Raw genomic sequence first — 19714 nt, 5'->3', positions numbered from 1 at the left:
AAATGACTTTCTTTCTGTGTGCAAAAAGATTTCCTTCTGTCTCCCTGCAGAACTCATCTACTGAGATCCAGCCCAAATATCACCTGTTGTAGAGAATCTTCCCTAATCTTTTACCCTTGCTCTCTTAGAATTAAACATTTTTTCTTTTTAACTTCTGGACATTATGTTTACTTCTATCATCACTCTGAAAACTTTACCTTCTAATCGTATAAATAGCTGCTTCCTTGCCTGGACCTTAAGCTCTTGGAGACAAGAGGGCATTGTTTATTACGATGTTTCTATGCTTGGTGAGTACTTTGCCAGGAGTTGCTGCTCAAAAAAAAAAAAAGTGTTTATTAGCAATTCCTACTTAGAGTTTGCCTTACAAAATTTGAGCTTAATAGACCATTGTCTATATGATATGATTTCAACAATGTTTAGGAAAATTCTTTTTTGTTCCATACCAACACTCAATGAACACATCACTACTAAACTTTATTTTTTTAATTAAATTAAATTTTTTTATGTTATCTTAGTCCCCATACAGTACATTACTAATTTTTGTAGTGATCCATGATTCATTGTTTGCATATAACACCCAGTGCTCATTGCAATACGTGCCCTCCTTAATACCCGTCACTGGGCTAACCCATTCCCCCACCCCCTCCCCTCTAGAAACCTCAGTTTGTTTCTCAGAGTCCGTAGTCTCTCATGGTTCATCTCTCCCTCCGATCTCCCCCCTTCATTTTTCCCTTCCTTCTCCTAATGTGCTCCATGCTATTCCTGATGTTCCACAAGTAAGTGAAACCATATGGTAATCGTCTTTCTCTGCTTGACTTATTTCACTTAGCATTTCTTGACCTACTCACTGGTGCCCGAAAAGCCTGTAATGGATGGTAAAACCATTTCTTTCACAATTTGAGGTAAAGTAAATGGACATAAGCCAGGAATAAGAAATACTGTGACTAGAATATAAAGACAGGAGGGTGGTGACAGACACTCTGGATCTAAAGCAGGGGTATGCCAAACAGATAGGAAGTTCAAGTCAAAAGTTCATTCTGGGGCAAATTGTCCTGAGACTTATTGCCTGTCATAACTTATGTTTTTATTGGCAACCGCAATCCAAAAATGGCCTGAAGAATGTGAAAAAAGTGTGACTTTACCTAGGAGTCAGAAGAATACTAATATGTATTCTTCTGATCACCACCTATCTCTTTTCAGGGTATGTACCTGCAGGAGTGCAAAGTTCTGGGACACCAAGAAACTTAACGCAGCAGCAAATGGATAAGGCCAATTACAGTTTGGGTAACAGTCATCTTTTAATGATAGTTCTATTAGAAGCGTGCTTGATGCTGGTATAGTTTTTATGTTACGAACTTGAATTGTCTTATATGTAGTTATAGACTCTTGTTTAAAAGTGTCTAAATATAATCTTGTTTGTTTTATGAAGAGTTCTTAAGTTTTTCACTCTAAAATTATTTCTGTGCTTATTTAGTATCTTTTTCAAGAATGGTGATCGCTAAGCCAACCAATGGCTTGTCAAAAATCTTTCACTGGGGGTGTTATATGCAAACAATGAATCATGGACACTACATCAAAAATTAATGGTGTAATGTATGGTGATTAACATAACACAATAAAAAAACTAATGATGTAATGTATGATGACTAACATAACATAATAAAATAAAATTAAAACAAAACAAAACAAAAAACTAATGAAGTACTGTATGGTGACTAACATAACATAATAAAATAAAAGAAAGAAAAAATTTTTTTCATACAATTTAGGAAATATTACAATTTTCATTCAATATTTGAAACGGGTTAAAAAAATAGATCTTAGCTGATATTAGTAATTTATTGTCTGTGTTCCCCACTCAGCCCTACTGTCTCCCAAAGTTGCCATTATAGTTAACTTTTTCTTTATATTTTAAATTTTTATTTTTGTTATATACCTCACTTCATTGAAAAATAATTCCGGTGACTCCAAAATGCATTCCTGGACTTAAAAATATGCTTTCTAATTTCACTCAATTATTCACCATCTAGGAAAAATTAGATTCCTGGTCAACTACAGAATAAAATAAGTAAAATAATTATATAAACTATAAATCTAAAGGTTGGAAACAATGCATCAATGTGCCCCCCAAGAATGGTGGGTTGAATGGTGTCCCCCCAAAGAAATAGCCAGCTGAAAGCTGTGAATGTGGCTGCATTTAGAAAAAGGGTCTTTGAAGATGTAATTAAGTTAGAGTGCTTGAGATGAGATCATCCTGGATGAGAGTGGGCCCTAAATCCAATGACAAGAGTCCTTAGAAGTGAAGAGAAAAGGAGAGGACACAGGGAGAGGAAATATGAAGATAGATGCAGAGATTGAAATGACACATCTACAAGCCAAGGAATACCAAGGATTGCTAGCTGCCACCAAAAGCTGGAAGAAGCAAGGAGGATTCTTCCTAGAGCTGTTGGAAGGAACACAGCCCTGCTGCCATCTTAGTCTCAGACTCCTGGCTTCCAGAAATAGAAGCGAATACATTTCTGTTGTTTTATGTGACCATGTTGACTGTCTTATATTAAGGCGGCCCTAGGTGACTTATCTAATCAGTCATTAAGTTACTTTCCTACTATAAATATATTTTAAAAAACACAATTCACGTTTGTTTGTCTGTATATATGTACCTTGTGAAAGTGTTAAATTAGACCTCTGATGTTAACAATGTAACAGTATAATCTTTCTGAACTTTAAAGAAAATTTGGTTTCAGATAAATAAAGAAATCACAGCACCATTGGTCAGAAGGTTGACACAAATTTTTTTACTACTTTGGTGTATATGAAGCTTCAAGCGAGACTGGATAAGAACACTTTCTATTTTCAATGAAGATACTTGATATGAAGTCAGCATTCCATGGCAACTAGCTGCGGTGGAGATAATAAAACGAAAGGACTCATATATCAACAATTAAAAAAGTTTAAAAAGCATTTCCAGTATCATAAAAGTAATTAGAGGGATATTTGTGAAAATAAGCATTTTCTTCTCTTCTGAAAACAATCCTTTTGCACACTTAAGAGTACATTCCGATTTGTGGGATTCATCTCTGACATGAGAGGCCACAGGCATCTTGTCTGGGAATATCTGCAACTTTGTTCTTATCAGATATAACTAAAGCCGTGTCTGGATAGTATAGGATTCTATTAGAAGAACCTGGTCTGACATTGAGTGATGTCTTCATAACTGATTTGAATGAAGTTTTCAAACACTATACTTTAAATCAAGAGTCAGTAAACTATCGCTCATGGGCAAAATCCAGCCAGCTCATTTTTGTAATTAAAATTTTATTGGAAAAAAGCCATGCTCATTTACTTATGTATTATATATGGCTGCTTTCTCGCTGCAATCGTAGGATTGAATACTTTCAATGGAGACCATATGGACTGCAAAACTTCAAATGTTTACTCTTTGGCCCTTTATGGAAAAAGTTTGCAGTTTTTGATTTTTCTCTTCCAGTACCCCCAGCCCACCTTACTTCTATCCCTTATTCCTAATACAACTTAGAAATTTCCTTGTGACACTTCCAAATGGAAACTACAATACCATCATCAAGACTACCCACATCCTAAATTTTCTCTCATTATAAACCCTCATTCTTGGCTGTTGGTGAATTTGACAAAGGAAGAAACTGTCAGACCTTAGACCTCTAAGAAGCCGGGTGTGATAGGATGGGAGAGGTCTGGAAAGGCTAAGTTAGACTGTGTTATAATAGAACTTTTAAAATCTAGAATGTCTAAGTTATAGCTCGATTTCAGTAAGCCCTCTGAGGTCACCTCTGACTTATCTGTTTCTGGAATAGATTCTTGAGCCCAATATGAGCTAAATTTAATCGTTACAACTTTATTTTTCAAAAAAGATTTTATTCATTTATTTGAGAGACAGAGAGCACATGAGCAGAGTGAGAGGGCAGAGGGAGGAGCAGGCTCTCCACTGAGCAGGGAGCCCAATGCAGGACTCGATCCTGGGACTCCAGGATCATGACCTGAGCTGAAGGCAGATGCTTACCTGACTGAGTCCCCCAGGTGCCCCACAACTTCATCCTTTGCCTTCTTTCCATTCCAAGCCAATACAACTTCGTTGCCTAAAAAAGCCTAATTATTTTAGAGGCCTGACTATGCTTACTTCTTAGACCTTTAGTGAATTTCTTTGTTTATTTTTTAATGTGGTAGAATTGGGTACATAATTAGAATGGGAAGCAAGAAGTACATTTTTATAAACAGAGGACTCATAAAATGCTTATTAAATGGTGGTCTTATAAACCCAGAGGAAGAACTTTATTAGGCTCTTAAATCATAGAAGTATTATTTTTTCATTGTTTTTTTTTAAAAAAAACAATACTTAAATGGGAATTCTCAGAAACCAAGTTTGAAGTAGACTAGAACTATTTGATTGTCAGCAACTCTACAGAATGCAAGGAAAGGAATACATGCTGATCTCAGGAATTACACACAGAAACTTGAGTTAGGTGAAGAATGTCATTTCTCTCTCTGTTTCGGCTTCATTCTTCAGAAGGTAGATATATTAGTCAGGGTTCCTAAGAGAAACGGAACAATGAGAGATCTATCTAATCTATCTATCATCTATCTATCGATCTATCATCTATCTATCATCTATCATCTATCTATCTACCTATCTATCAACGTATCTAGAGAAATATTTATTTTAAAGAAGTGGCTCACATGATTGTGGAGGCTTGGCGAATCCAAAATCTGCAAAGTGGGCCAGCAGCCTGAAGACCCAAGGAACAGTTGTAGTTTGAATCTGCAGGCAGTGTGCTGGCAGAATTCCTTTTTCAAGAAGGTCAGTGTTTTTCTACCAAGGTCTTCAACTGATTGGATGAGGCCCACCCACATTTTGGAGGGTTTTGTTTTACTCTAAGTCTACTGATTTAAGTGCAAATCTCATCTAAAAAATACTTTCACAGACACATCTAGGATACTGTTTAACTAAATAGTGAGGAGCCACGGCCTAACCAAGGTGACACATAAAATTAGCCATCGCAGTAGGAAAAATGAGGGAAAAAGAGGGATGAACCCTTCTTCTCAAACTGGTTCCAAAATTCTTGAGAAAGTAATCTGATTGGCATCTGGGTGAGGTGCTCATAACTGGATCAAGCAACTTTAACCAACTGAGCCACCCAGGCACCCATGGATCAAGTGACTTTAATCTGGGGGTGTCATGTGGAGAAAGCACTATACTCAGCCCAGCTCATGTGAGGTACCCATGATGGACCAATCTACTGTGACTAAGAGAGTGATGGAGTCAGGCTACCTTGGACAAAACTGTTGTCAAGTATACAGCATGGTGTCCCATAAATGGAATCATTGATTAAGGGTTTCTAACATAATTTTCAAGTGTTAACGTGTTTTTCCACTTGATGGAGTAACTTCTAATTTCTGTTTTGCAAAGCTTTTTGTGGAATTTATTTAGAGTTAACTGATTTTCTGTCATGGTTTCTGTAAGATTTGTGGATACACAGTGGCTTGCACTCCATTTAGGCACCTAAAATTGCTTTCTTTTACTTTTCTTTGAATATTTTCTAGCTACAACAAATAAGTCATCTGTGGAAGGAAAGCAGAGCAAGCTCACACCTCCTGTGGAAGGTAATATGGTTTTTAATTTTTTCTAGCGGCCAGTATTAAAGGGAGGAAGTGTGGAACTTCCTTAGAAGCATAGTTGACAGTCTGGTCAGGGGGCCAGGCTTGAGCCCAGTTGAAGAGTATGGTGATCTGAATGCTGTGGTGTGAGGGACCCTGAATGACCCCGGTCCTCCTCCCCCCAAACTGTTCAATTCCATGGGAAGATTATGGAGCTCTCTCTATCAGGCACTGTGCCGGGCTTTGTGGGGAGCACAGAGATGAGCAAGGTGAGCCAGACTGCCAAAGCGCCCTAAAGGGGTTCAGTTTTGTGGGGGAACCCAGAAATAAGCACAGATACCCTATAAAATAGAGGAGATAAGCCCTCACATCAGGTGTGCCGGGAATGTAGAGGAGGGAGAGAGAGCACCAAAGCCTGAGAAGGCCTCAAGGAGGATGCAGCATGTGAATTGGCTCTTGAAGGAAGAGGAGGGTTTTCATAGACAGAGGGTGCTGTGTAGGCATCCCAGACTGCAAGAACCATTGAGGGAAGACCTAGATAGGCACTTGGGCTTGCTGTTTCCTTTTTGAAGTGTGGGGGCGACACAGGGATGATAAGCTTGCCAAGGTGAGTCAGTGTGAAAAAGAGGGCTTTCAAAGCCAGTACAAAGACATGTAAGTGTTGTCTTCAGGCAGTGAGAGAGCTCTGAAGGGTGTCGGAGTGGAGAGGCTCACCCCTGTGTTACAGAATCATGTACCTGGCTGCAAGGTAAGGTATGAGGTGAGGAGAGGAGAATTTTGACAGAGAGACAGATGGGAGGAGGCTTCTGTAGTGGTCCAAGTGTGTCGTGATAGGGTCTTAAACTAGGGTAAGGCAGTGAGAACAGAAAGGAAAAGGGATTTGTGTGCAGAAGGCTGCAGAGGCTGGGGGGGAGTCATAGACACTGCAGGTGAAGGGGGATTGCTGGAGGGTCATAGAGCAGAGCAAGCTGAAAGAACAGAGACTACCCAGGGTGCTTGGGATCCTCACTGATGGAGCTACTTCACTGGAGACTGTGCCCTTGTTAAAATGCATATGTTTAATTGATCAGCTCGTAGGTTCCTTTAAAATAATAGAGTCAGATCTTGAGAATAAGTATCAGGCAAAATATTAAAGCCTTAGACTGTTCACAAGCTGAAGTACAAACAGAACACTCACAACATGTTCCTCACCAGCCTCTTCTCTTTCTGCGGTCATCTTCAGCATCCTGGCCTTGGGCACATGTGTGCTCACCCACACCCACCCCTAGCTGTTCTCCAAGCAGCTATGTTGCTGCTGGCCTCTGAGCCTTGGCCAAGTTGCCTAGGGTGGGGAGCCACCTGCAGTGGTAGGAGGAGCATGGATTTAACTGCCCCTCCGATCTGCTCTAAAATCCACCCCCACTTGCTTCCTGCAGTTATGGGATCTTGATTTGGCTGTGAAATGCAAGATCTTGAGTCCATCACAGAAGAGGCAAGTGATACCAAAAGAGGAGAGGAGAGATCTCACATACAGAGTTTCGCACAACGAGGTTCACCCACATAACAGCTTAGCCCCTCACAGCTGGTTCTGTTCACGTTAAAGTGATGAGCTCCCTGCCACTCGTCTGCGTTACAGTGTGTGGTACCTGATGCCCCTAATCCTCTCTCAGCAAAGCCCTCCCAGTCATGGATGCCTGATGTGTATTTATGGGAGAGCTGAAGCTTCTAGATTGGAGAAAAATCATAGGTTGCAGGGCTTAATTTTTACACTAATGATGGGCAAAAGCAGTGAACTTCTTCATTTAATCCTCATAATTAGGTAGAATGTCTAGAACCAACATCTGTGAGCAAATTCATAGTGGGACTGTTTGGCAGTATATGTGTGACTCAATAGGAAGGAAGGAAAATCTGTTGCTTTTACTGACTTTGTGATTCTCCAAATAAAAAGTAGCTTAAAAAAGTCCAGTTTGTTCAACCTGAATGCCATCTTATGCTTTTTACTTATGTTTGTCCGAAGTGGCACCCTTCAGGATAGGCATTTCATTCTGATAGTACTGATTTAGTCTCTCTGACCAAAACTTAGGAGGAGAAAACCACATCATCAATTTTTCCACTTTCTGTCCTGAGGAGAACCAGTTATAAGATAAATCTAATAATTTCTGCTACCAAAAGATTAGATTTAGATGACGTTGTCCTTTAATTTAAATTGTGTTTTCTTGTTTGTTTTATACAGAACTTCTGAAGTGATTTTAGACCCTTAAAATATTTCTCATATATATATAATAAATATAGTTTATCTAATAACACAGAACATGAGAAAATGCTTTCATCTTTGGATTAGGTTTAATGTGTTATATATTTTGGTTCATATTTCATTTTTTATGTAGGCCTAATATTTTGGGATAGGATCACCAGCAAAGTCATGTTCTAGTACTACTTTATGTGATATGTTGTGGAAAATTGAACACCTGAAGTTTTTTATCAAGCTTTTCTTTTCTTCCTCCTTGTGTGTGTCCAGCTAACACTTCTTGGTCTGTACCTGTGGCTACAAAGGCTGTGCTCACTTGCCCTTCTGTCAGCTTAACAAATGTGCTGATAATAAGGTGGGAAATAAACCTCAGAGACAAGCCTTCCTGCATTAGAGCCTACAGGAGAGATAACAATGAGACCAGTGAAAGAAACTGTACCGACGAGAGAATATCCTGGGAGTCCAGACCCGATCAGAATCCTGCCCTTCAGATTGATCCCGTGGCCACCACTCATGATGGATATTACAGGTGTGAAGTGGCCGCACCTGATGGGAATTTCGGTCTTGGATATCACCTCCAAGTGTTAGGTAAGGTGCATGACATATTGTGGTACGTCAGAGAAGCAGATCTGGGACTGAACCAAATCTCTCTCTATTCCATACCCCACGTGTTAAGCCTGAAGCATTTCCCCTGCATCTTTGCAGTGCCCCCCGAGGTGACCCTGTCTCGAGGCAGCAATGGAACCCTCGTGTGCAGGGCAGCTGCAGGGAAACCAGCTGCACAGATCTCCTGGACCCCAGGGGGAGACTGTCACACTGCGGAACAACAGTTGGGCAATGGCACAGTGACCGTCCTGAGTACATGCCACTGGGAGGACCTCCAGGTGTCTAACGTGTCCTGCTCTGTCTCCCACGTGACCGGCAACAAGACTCTGTCCTTTGAGCTGAATCCAGGTTAGTAATTCCGGTTTTTGCTTGATATGTTCATTCTTTCAGAGAAGTTACAGAAGAATGAAACAGGAGTGTGCAGAGAATTTCTCTCAAGCATAATCTCCCCACCCTCTTTTTTATGTCCTTCTCCTCCTTAAAGCCATATATTAGAGTGAAGTTTATTATTTAATAAAATAAAATGAAAAATAATTTAATAATTTAATGTCCACTCTATACAAGTAGTAAGTTGGCTTGAGTAGTGTACTTTTAAATTAATACATCTGGTTTTAGGAGAAGACTAAATTGTATTTTTAAAGAAATCTTTGTGCTTTTAGAAGAAGGATCAAGTCACTTATAAATTTTCTTCACAGATTTTTAGTTTGGTGGGATTTTCTTCCTATAATTTCTTAGATATAGTAGCCTCTATGATTGATTTAAACTTTACTCTTTAGTTTCCTTAAAAATATATGTACTTATGGGGTGTTGGTGGCTCAGTTGGTTAAGGGACAGCCTCAGATCAGGTCATGATCCCAGAGTCCTGGGATCGAGTCCCCCATCGGGCTCCCTGCTCAGCGGGGAGTCTGCTCTCCCTCTGACCCTCTCCCCTCTCGTGCTCTCTCTCACTCTCTCTTTCAAATAAATAAATAAAATCTTAAAAATATATATGTACTTGTTGTTAATTATCATTAAGCTCAGTGACAAAATTAGAAAACCCCTATTAATCCTACTTTCCACATGGTCAAATTTATTGGGTAATCCATCAGTTCTATTTTTTTTTTTTTCCTTGAAGACATCCCTTCTTGAGTTTTAAATACTCTGTCCTAATCTGGCCTGGGTAGGCACGAGACCTGCTGTATAACGACTGTCCTGGGCATTCTTTCCCACAGTGCTCTGCTTGATTCCATGTCTGTTTAATCTGAGTTCCTTCTGCCTTCCAGACATTTACTAGTTTTAATCTCTTTGTTTTATGCATGAAGCTTTCCTTTACTCTCTGGTAATCCTTGGTTATCCATTCATTTCAAAGTGAGGTTTCAAAAATGAACTGATTGGAAGCTATGTTATCTGTGGGTGGTCCTGTCAACTAGTTAGCTTCAATAGGCTGAAAGGAAGTAAATGAAAAAACAATTTTTTAGATACGGATTCTTTAGTTATCTGAAATTCTTTTCTCTGAGGCTTTTCAGGTTCTGCAGAAAATAACTCTCCAGTCTATTGTCTTAGAGGGATAACCTTGACTATTAGTGTTATGAGAGCAGGGAAGAAGAGGAGTGTGTGTGTGTGTGTGTGTGTGTGTGTGTGTGTGTGAGAGAGAGAGAGAGAGAGAGGGAGAGAGAGAGGGAGACTGTTCAGAACACAGACTTTTCTTTAATACCTCTCCTCAGTGTGGTACTTCCTCTCCACCCTCCATTATTCTGGATCCTTGACTCTGGAATCTTTCCAGTTCACCTTTTCTGGTCAAACTTCCTGTTTCCTACTGTTTGAGGAAGGTGAAGTGACCTGGCTGCACAGGGTGGGAGTGGACTTGGCAGCCTACCTCTTCTTAATACAGACCTTTAAAAAGGCTTCCAACTTTTAAATTACACTTCACCCCCCCCACTTGCCCCTTTTTATATATTTGGCCTTTCCTATTCTAGAGTCTTCTTGGTGTTCTATGGACACTAAGATTCTTACTTATTCTACTGTAAATTATTTGCCTTCTTCTGTACATTTTTCACCTAAGAACAAGTTGAAATTTTTCATCTGCTTATCTCCATCCATGTTCGTTGTCTACATTTAAAAAGTCAATACTTAGAAAATTTTCCTACTGATAATTTAGTGAAGTTTAAGAAGAGAGAGGAGAAAAATCCATGTCTTTAAACCAACATTTTCTGATTTCCATTGTTAAGCTGATTAAAAAAAAAAAAGATTTTAGTATTATACACTGAGGAGAGTAATTGTGCTCCGCTCATGTATGCAATCTGACTACCCGGTATTACAATATGATGTCATGTTTATGGATGCTCAGACTTGAAGGGACTGTCTCATTCACTCTCAGCCAGTGCTGGGGTCTCCTTTCTGTCTCCTTGCAGGGCAGATCCTCAGCCTCTGTGGCTACACTTCCAATGAAAGAAAGTGCATTAGTTTGAAAGAGGGGATTTCAAGACAATGTTGTTGATTTTAACTGTAAAACAATTTTTTCTTTTTCAAATAAAAGACACAGAAATGCAATGTTTAAAAACAAACTGTTGAAGGAATGTGGAAGGAGAAGACACCAGACTGCTTAGCTTCCACTTGCCTCCATCTGTTGCCCTCAGCCCAATTCAGGGTACAGCAGGAGCAAAGTCTTAGAACCACTGATTCCCAGAGCTGGCAATTCCTTTGTTGACTTCTCTTGTCAGACTGAGCTTAATACTGCTGTCAGAGTTAATAAATAATTGAAAGTTGCTGCCATGCATTCATGTCAGTTTCAAGGACCTGGAAGAAAGGTGACTTCAGGATTTGGTTGTTTTTCCAATTACCTCCTTTGCAACTCCCCATTTATTTCTGAATATTGGAGATGAGAAACACCCTGATATTACTGTAACTGAGAAATTTAGTCTGTACATATCTCTTATAGGAACTCACCATTCATGAATTCTTAAAGCCACAAAACCTTGACTTAGGATGATGTCTTGCTAAACACCCTAGAATCAGAATTAATAAAGCAATTTTATTATAACAATGATTTGAACTATTAATGAGTAAAAACTGTTTAAAATAAAATCACAGAAGTGAACTTCCTGAACTCTGAGACATCCTTGAACATATATTTTACTTTACAGTTATATATGTATTTAATAGACTTTAGTTTTTAGAGCAGTTTTAGGTTCACAGCAAAATTGAGTGGAAAGTGCAGAGAGTTCCCATATTACCCCTGCCCCAACACATGCACGGTCTCCTCCTCTCTCTACATCACCCATGCCATACTGCTATATTTGTGAGAACTGATGAACCTATATTAACACAACATTATCACTCAAAGTTTGTAGTTTACATTATGGTTCACTCTAGGTGTACATTCTATGAGTTTTAGCAAATGTAGAAGTAGCATATATCCACCATTGTAGTTTCCCATGGAGTAGTTTCACTATCTAAAGGTGAAAATCTATGCTCCAGTTACTCATTCTTCCCTCTACCCTAACCTCTAGCAACCCCTGATCTTTACACTGTCTCCATAGTTTTGCCTTTTCCAGAATGTCTATATAATTGGAATCATACAGAATGTAGCAGTGTCAGATTGGCTTCTTTCACTGAGTAATATGCGTTTAAATTTCCTCCATGTCTTTTCATGAAGCTCACTTCTTTTTAGTGCTAAATAATATTCCATTATCTGGATGCACCACAGTTAAACCATATATTTTTGTGTCTATATTTACAGGTGACCAATCACCACTGAAATTAACTATTTTATCTATCACCTCCTCTATTTTGATTACCTTGGTCATTGTGGGATTCATTGTGGGATCCATTTTGAAAATCGATTGCTGCAGGTATTGAGTGATGCTTTTTCTTAGTTTAATTGGGCTAGAAGGGGTCAGATATATGGAATTGATGGGCTAAAATTAATATGTTAACATCAACTCTCCCATAATCAAGAAGTGTGTCCTAAAGGTGTTAGATTTGGACTAAATGACAAGAGGGATTTTTGCTTGGTTACTTAGGCATGCGAGCATAGTGAAATAGGCCATTTAGGGCAAGATCCTGGTAGAGACATTGTATGGTAATCTGTATTTGAGAAAAGAATTACAATAATTCATTTTATGTACCAATAAGGATGTGTCACATTTATTCCATATATCATGCTTCTGTTGCATAATTTCACTCCTCTCCCCATATCCAGAATTATGTCATTTAGGTGTATTAACTACAAGTAACATTCTTATTTCTGGTAATTCCTTTCTATTTTATTATGGCTTCTATCAAAAATGAACCACACTTTTGTTTTCCCATTTTTCATTAAATAATGATGTTTTCTACATTCACTCCAGCTTATTTTTATTTTTGCAGAAAATGCAAATTAAAAAAAATGGAAGCTCCTTCAGTTGTTGAGGAGGTAAGATAACATTAAAAAGAATATTTGCAAACTTTCAAGTCTCAAAGTGATGATATAGCCGTGCAATTTGTAATTTGCCTCAGTATTAGTATTTTAATTAAAAAGCAAAAATTCTAATTTCATAAATGCTAGTACTCAGGTGTACTTGTTTTGTTAATTATCTGCTTATACTATTTATACACATTCCAAGCAATATTTTCATTTCAAGAACTGTATCTTACAAAACACATGTTTGCCAAATTTGGACTATAATATTTGGAGAAACTGAACTGGTCTTTCCTCCCCCATGAAACCATCTCCAGTTCTTGACTTCCCTTTCTCCATATCATCATCATTTCCCTCTTACTTGCTCTTAAATCCTCTTCTGCTCCATAATCTCATAACCAGTAGCTTACCAAGTCTTTGACCCTGTCCTTTGAAATACCTCTCATGTTACTTCATTCTTCTCCATTCCTACTGTCACGCAACATTATCATCTCACACTGAAAAATAATCAATAATTTTTTTGACAAAATAATAGAAAACAGTCTTTCTCTTATGCCCATGTAAGCCCAGAGACACAAATATAAGCACTCTTGTAGATACTAAATCTGGGGGCACCTGTGAGAAAAACATAGGTGGTTGATGACTTCCGGATTTTTTTAATTGATTTTGACTTTGAGTTCTTTCTTAGGAGGAAATGCAGCCTTACGCCAGCTACACAGAGAAGAACAATCCACTCTATGACACTGTGAGCAAGTGAAGAGGTTTCACGTTTTACAAAGTGAAGTTGATGGGTTGTGTCTCCATGCTTCATAAGTTATTGGAATCTAGCAACAGAACAAATGAATAAAGATACAGCAGGGCTACTCTTTTGATTTTCTTAGAGTCCTAGTATGGAAAACCTATTTTGGAATTAACTTTTCAAGGATTCTGAGAAGATAGAGATTTTTAAAAGGTTTTCATACATATCCTTATATATGAAAATTTTAGAATGTTAGCTGCTATTAGCTAGTTCTCTGAAGAACTGATATTGTTACAAAGAAAGCAAATGCTATGATAAAATATTCAAATTGTTTAGTATAGTTGATAATGAAAACTGAATTTCTTCAAGAAGGAACTCTGCAGAAGGAACAATCAACATATTTTATGTATTCTTCCAGAAAATTTTATGTATATATATCTGTACACCAAGGTATGGATATACATTCATAAGACTATTTACATATATATACACATATCCTTGTCAATACACAAATGGGAACATATCATGATGCTCTTCTGCACTTATAGAAAGCTAATAATATGATAGGTCTTGGAGATCTTTTATATCAATACAAGCAGAGCTACCTCATTCTTTTTAATGGTTATAAAATTCCATTGTATGGTTATGTCCTAATTTAATTAACTACAGTCCTAGTGGTAGACATTTAGATTGCTTTAAGTTTTATTTGTTTGTTTTGGTATTATAAACAATACCACATAAAATGTTTCTTGTGGATAGATCTCTTTATATTTGTTTAAGTATATTTATAGAATAATTTCCCTGAGTGGAATTTCAGGTCAAAAGGGTTTGTGCATTTTTTTATTGATTATCAAATTGTATCAATTTACATTCCCTTCAACCATGTTTGAATGTGCCTTTCCATATACTGTTATTTTAATATCTGCAAGATTCCTACTTCTTGTTTTTAATCAACCAGTTAACTAATGTGATGTAAGATTATAATAAAAATTACACTATTTGACAAAACTGGATTTATGTTTTCCTGTCATGTTGATGAGAAAGCAGGAATAAGAGAGAGGGAACACATGTGAGGAATTACTTTCTGAACTCATATCTCAATAGAGATTGATAGCTAATGCCTAATAGTTTTGCAGATATGATAAACTGAAATTGTGTATTTTTATGATGTACATTTTATTGTGAGGTATTTAGCAAATAACAGATGTTCATCGAGTATATAAGCAGCTAAATAAGCATTATGAAGAACTTGGTTATCCATAAAATATGGTCTCTGTGCTAAGAGAATGGCCGAAGGATGACATGACCCTTGCCCTCAATTTTTCTGTGGAATATAGTATTAAGAATGTATACATTAATTGCTTTTAATCTTATGAAAAATATATTTTATTTATAAAAATTTATGAAAAAGTAAGTCTGTTTCTCCATAGCAGGAAAAATATTAAAAATTTTCATCATGGTAGAAATTAAAACAAAATCCATTCATTCATCCATTTTGCCATGTGAAACAATTAAGACAGTTCTTTTGTCACTGTTTTCCCCTCTCCAGACATTTTTGCCTACACTAGGGTTTATCATTAAAAAGATTCTTAGTTTCTTTTGGAGGTAAACTAATCTAATCACATTTAGCACATGATTTTGACCAAACCAATTTGACACCACTTGGCTAAGCCCCCAAAACATTAAACTTCCCCATATAAATATTACCAAGCAGTGCACAACAATAGATATCAAACCCTGTCCTCGACCTTTTCTTAATTCTTCATCCATCCCTGGGTGGGATGAGGCTCACAGTTAACTGGGTTCAAAACTATCTGTTTAACTATTACTGAAAAACAAAAAAAGCAAAATTGTGTTTACATCTTAACTTGATAATATATCTCAAACAGCCATATAAATGACACCTTAAAGACTTCAAAATGGTTTTTAAATGTTAAATTATGTTGCATAGCAAACAAATGCATTAAAATTTTCCCCTATGGGGGTGCTAAATGTGGTCAAACATGAGAATCATGTTGGGAAATAAAAAATTATATAGATTACTCAAATCCACTTTAGATCTGCTGAATCAGAAAAATCTAGGAACTGAAACAGGTGTGTAAGTTAGGTCCTCCAGGAAGCAGAGGTTGAGATGGAGTTAGGAGCAGTAAAGATTATTTGGGAGAGAGGGGTTATATGTGTGAAAGATTAAAGGGGCAGGAAGTAGGGGAGGGGAGGGAAAGCCTTCAGACCATGACACTGATCTGAATGAAACCTGTGAAAGAAAAGGGGAGGAAGCAGGATACAAGAGCCTCAGATCCAGATATAGAACTGTCAAAGTCTTGGCCAAACCAGTGAGAAATCCAGGAGCAAAGATTGTTTCTAAGAAGAATCTTTCATGAGCAGAGGTGGCAAAACCCTAAAACCCCTTCATGCTTAGTCATTGGCTGGAAAGAGTATGGCCTCAACTCAAAAGCTGAAATGGATCCTGAAAGCCTTAGCAACTGGAGGCCATCAGCTGACTGCATTCCTTGCATGTGAATGGTAAGTTCTCTACTGATGGGAAATCTGAACCCTTTACCTCCTTGGCTGCCCAGTCCATCCTTCCACTGGTTAGTATTTGCCTGATATGTCATCATCTGTCTTCAATTCTCTGTGACATTTTATTTTAGGTATACCTTTTACAGAGAAGCTACAGCTTTTTAATAGACAAGATTTAGCTGATTTTTATTAACTCTTTGAGAAATTTAACTTTTAATAGGAGAATTTAAACCATCCACATTTGTTATGGTTATTTACATATTTGGTCATATTTTTATAATGTTAATTTTTATGTCGTGTTTACTGTGTTTACTCTCCATGCCCTGTGTTTACTTTTTTCTTTACTCTGCTTTGCTAGATTGGCTAATATTTTTACTCTTTTCTTTCATTTTCTTAGTAGTAGTTTAAAAGATATCCCTTGTAATATACGTGTATTAGTGTTTATGCTTTATTTCAGAACACCTAAAAAGGGTTATTGTAGTATAACTGATATAACAATTTGTTAAATTTTGCACATATTTCAAGGGAATAATTTACTAAATTTTGACATAGTTTTATATTTGTGAACCATGAACACAATCAAGATAATGAACTTACCCATGACCCCCACATTTTCTATTCTTCTTTATAATCCTAGCCTAAAACTCTTGCTCTCCCTCCACCCCCAGGCAACCACTGATCTGCTTTCTGTAACTATACCTCAGTTTGCATTTTCTAGATTTTTATATAAATGTGACTACACAATATGTACTCCCTTTTTTTGGTGGTGGGGAGTCCCAGTTTCTTTCACTGAGTGTAATTACTTGAGATAAGTTCACACATTAATAGTTCATTATTTTTATTGCTTAATAGTATTTCATTGTATAATATACCACAGTTTGTTGATCCATTTACCTGTTGATAGACATTTGGGTTGTTTCCAGTTTTATGCCATTACAGATAAAGCTGCAAACATTCTTGTGCAAGTATTTTTGTGGACATGTGCTTCTATTTTTCTGGGTAGAAATCTGTGAAGGCTATATCTGTATCATACGTATGTAGTTGTTTAACTTTTAAAGAAATTGCTAAAGTGTTTTTTCTAAGTGGTCATTCTATTTTATATTCCCCCCACCAATGTTTGAGATTTCCTATTCTTCTGCATTTTTATCAACACATAGTACGGTCAGTCTTTTTAATTTTAGATATTATAGTATATGTGTATTTTCTCTTATGGTTTTTAAAAAATTTATTATTATTTTTTTGGCAGAATCCACAATTTTATTTTTATTTTTTTATTATTACATTATGTTAATCACCATACATTACATCATTAGTTTTTGATGTGGTGTTCCATGATTCATTGTTTGCGTATAACACCCAGTGCTCCATGCAGAACGTGCCCTCTTTAATACCCATCACCAGGCTAACCCATCCCCCACCCCCTCCCCTCTAGAACCCTCAGTTTGTTTTTCAGAGTCCATAGTCTCTCATGGTTCGTCTCCCCCTCCGACTTACTCCCCTTCATTCTTCCCCTCCTGCTATCTTCTTCTTCTTTTTTTTTTTAACATATAATGTATTATTTGTTTCAGAGGCACAGATCTGTGATTCAACAGTCTTACACAATTCACAGCGAAATATAGTTGACATACAGTGTTACATGTTAATTATCTCTTATTGTGGTTTTACTGTATATCTCCCTAATGACTAATGATGACTGCCTGATCATATACTTACTTATCACTCATATATTTTCTTTGGTAAGTGCTAAAATGTTTTATCATTTAGAAAAACTGGGTAATTTGTTTCTTTATTGAGAATTCTTTCAAGTTCTTTCATTCTCTTTACAGTGTTCGCTGTCTTTTGAAGAGATGTTTTTGTTTTTGGTTGTTCTGTTTTAAAGGGAGGACTTTTTTTTATTTTGATGAATAATTTATTGACATTTTTCTTTTATGGACTATAGTTTTGGTGTTGCATCTAAGAAATTTTTTTTATATCCCAAAGGCTTATAGTGTTTTATTCTAGAAGTTTTATAGTTTAGGTTATACATTTAGGTCTATAATCCATTTTGATGGAATTTTTGTATATGGTGTGAGATATAGACTGAAGTTCTTTTCTATTTTTTGCATACAGATATTCATGTTCATATTCCAGCACCACTAAATTACCTTTTGTCTTTCTGGAATATCATTTTGTATGGGCCTATTTGTGAACTCTCTGTACTGTTCTATTGAGCTATTTGTCTATTGTTATGCCAATATCACACTGTCTTGTGGCTTTCTAAGTCTTGAAATCAGGTAGTTTTAGCTCTCTGACTTCGTTCTTTTTCAAAGTTGTTTTGGCTATACCAGGTACTTTTCATTTCCATATGAATTTTACACTTAGTTTATCAATTTCTGCAAAAAAGCCTTTTTGGATTGTGACTAGATTATGTTGAAGTATGTATCAGTTTGAGGAGAACTGACATCTTAGCAACAACGATTTTTCTAGTCCATGAACATAGTAGATCTCCTATTTATTCCGGCCTTTTTCCATTTCTCTCTGCAATGTTTTGTACTTTTTTTGTGTATAGCTTTTACACATCTTGGTCAGGCTTATCCCTAAATACTATATTTCGTACTCTTTGATGCTATTGCAAATGGTATTACTTTTTAAATTTCAATTTCTAATTGTTCCTTGGTATTATATAAAAATTCAGTTGGGTCTTACATGTTGAACTTATATATTTGGCAAACTAGATAAATGTAGTTAGTGGTTCTAACAGTTTTTTGAAGATTCTGTCAGATTTACTACATAGATGATCATGACATATGTGAATGAAGACAGTTTCATTTCTTCCTTTCCAAGCTGGACTATTTTTATTTGTATTACTCGCTAAATGATATCTGATTCTCTACTCATAACATTTTTTTCTACCCATAACATTTTTTTTAAAGATTTCATTCATTCATCTGAGAGAGAGAATGAGAGAGAGAGATTGAGAGAACGAGTGGGCGGAGGGGCAGAAGGAGAAGCAGACTCCCTGCGGAGCTGGGAGCCCGATGCAAGACTCAATCCCAGGATCCTGGGATCATGACCCAAGCCGAAGGCAGATGCGCAACCGTCTGAGCCACCCAGGGACCCAACTCACAACATTTCTGACATCGAATGTGTGGCTTTTCCACACCAAGCAATTCTCCAATTCTCTGTAGACACCGACTGGATGAACTACAATTTAATTCAAATTTGACACTAATTATCCAGAATTAGCTCAGACCCCACAGATTAAGGGATGAGTATCAAAAGACAGCCTGTACTTCAAATGCCAATTACAATTCTAAGTTACTCACACTTCCCTTCAAGTTGGTTACAAATTGAGGGTTCCCATGAGACCCCTTTCCCCAGGTTTGATAATTTGCTATAATGTCTCACAGTACCCACGGAAACACTTTATTATTATTTCTGGTTTATTATACTGAATATTATAAAGGATACCAATGAACAGCCAGATGAAGAGGTATATAGGCCAGGTCTGAAAAGTTCCCAAGCATAGGAGCTCTGTCCCCATGGAATATGGGGTGTGCCACCCTCCTGGCACATGGATGCATTCATCAAAGCAGAAGCCTTCTGAACCTCCTTTATAGCACTTTTATATAGTCTG

General features: G+C 37.1%; 1 protein-coding gene across 1 annotated transcript in view; it reads left to right on the top strand.

The window, feature by feature from the left end:
- Positions 1-14910, top strand: part of LOC114214790 (cell surface glycoprotein CD200 receptor 1-like) — a 30047-nt gene extending 15137 nt beyond the window's left edge. The window contains 8 exon segments of the mRNA XM_028110640.2: positions 1201-1284; positions 5575-5634; positions 8126-8443; positions 8561-8809; positions 12180-12291; positions 12809-12854; positions 13528-13579; positions 13582-14910. Coding sequence (XP_027966441.2) covers positions 1201-1284; positions 5575-5634; positions 8126-8443; positions 8561-8809; positions 12180-12291; positions 12809-12854; positions 13528-13579; positions 13582-13652 — 992 coding nt within the window. The 3' untranslated portion in view covers positions 13653-14910.
- The last annotated feature ends 4804 nt before the right edge of the window (positions 14911-19714 follow it).

Source organism: Eumetopias jubatus, unplaced genomic scaffold (assembly GCF_037043125.1).
Source record: "Eumetopias jubatus isolate StellerSeaLion01/CBP00866 unplaced genomic scaffold, mEumJub1_p1.0 scaffold_1, whole genome shotgun sequence".
Classification (NCBI taxonomy): Eukaryota; Metazoa; Chordata; class Mammalia; order Carnivora; family Otariidae; genus Eumetopias; species Eumetopias jubatus.
Note: the sequence above shows the minus strand (reverse complement) of the source record. Positions and strands in the feature narration are given on the sequence as shown.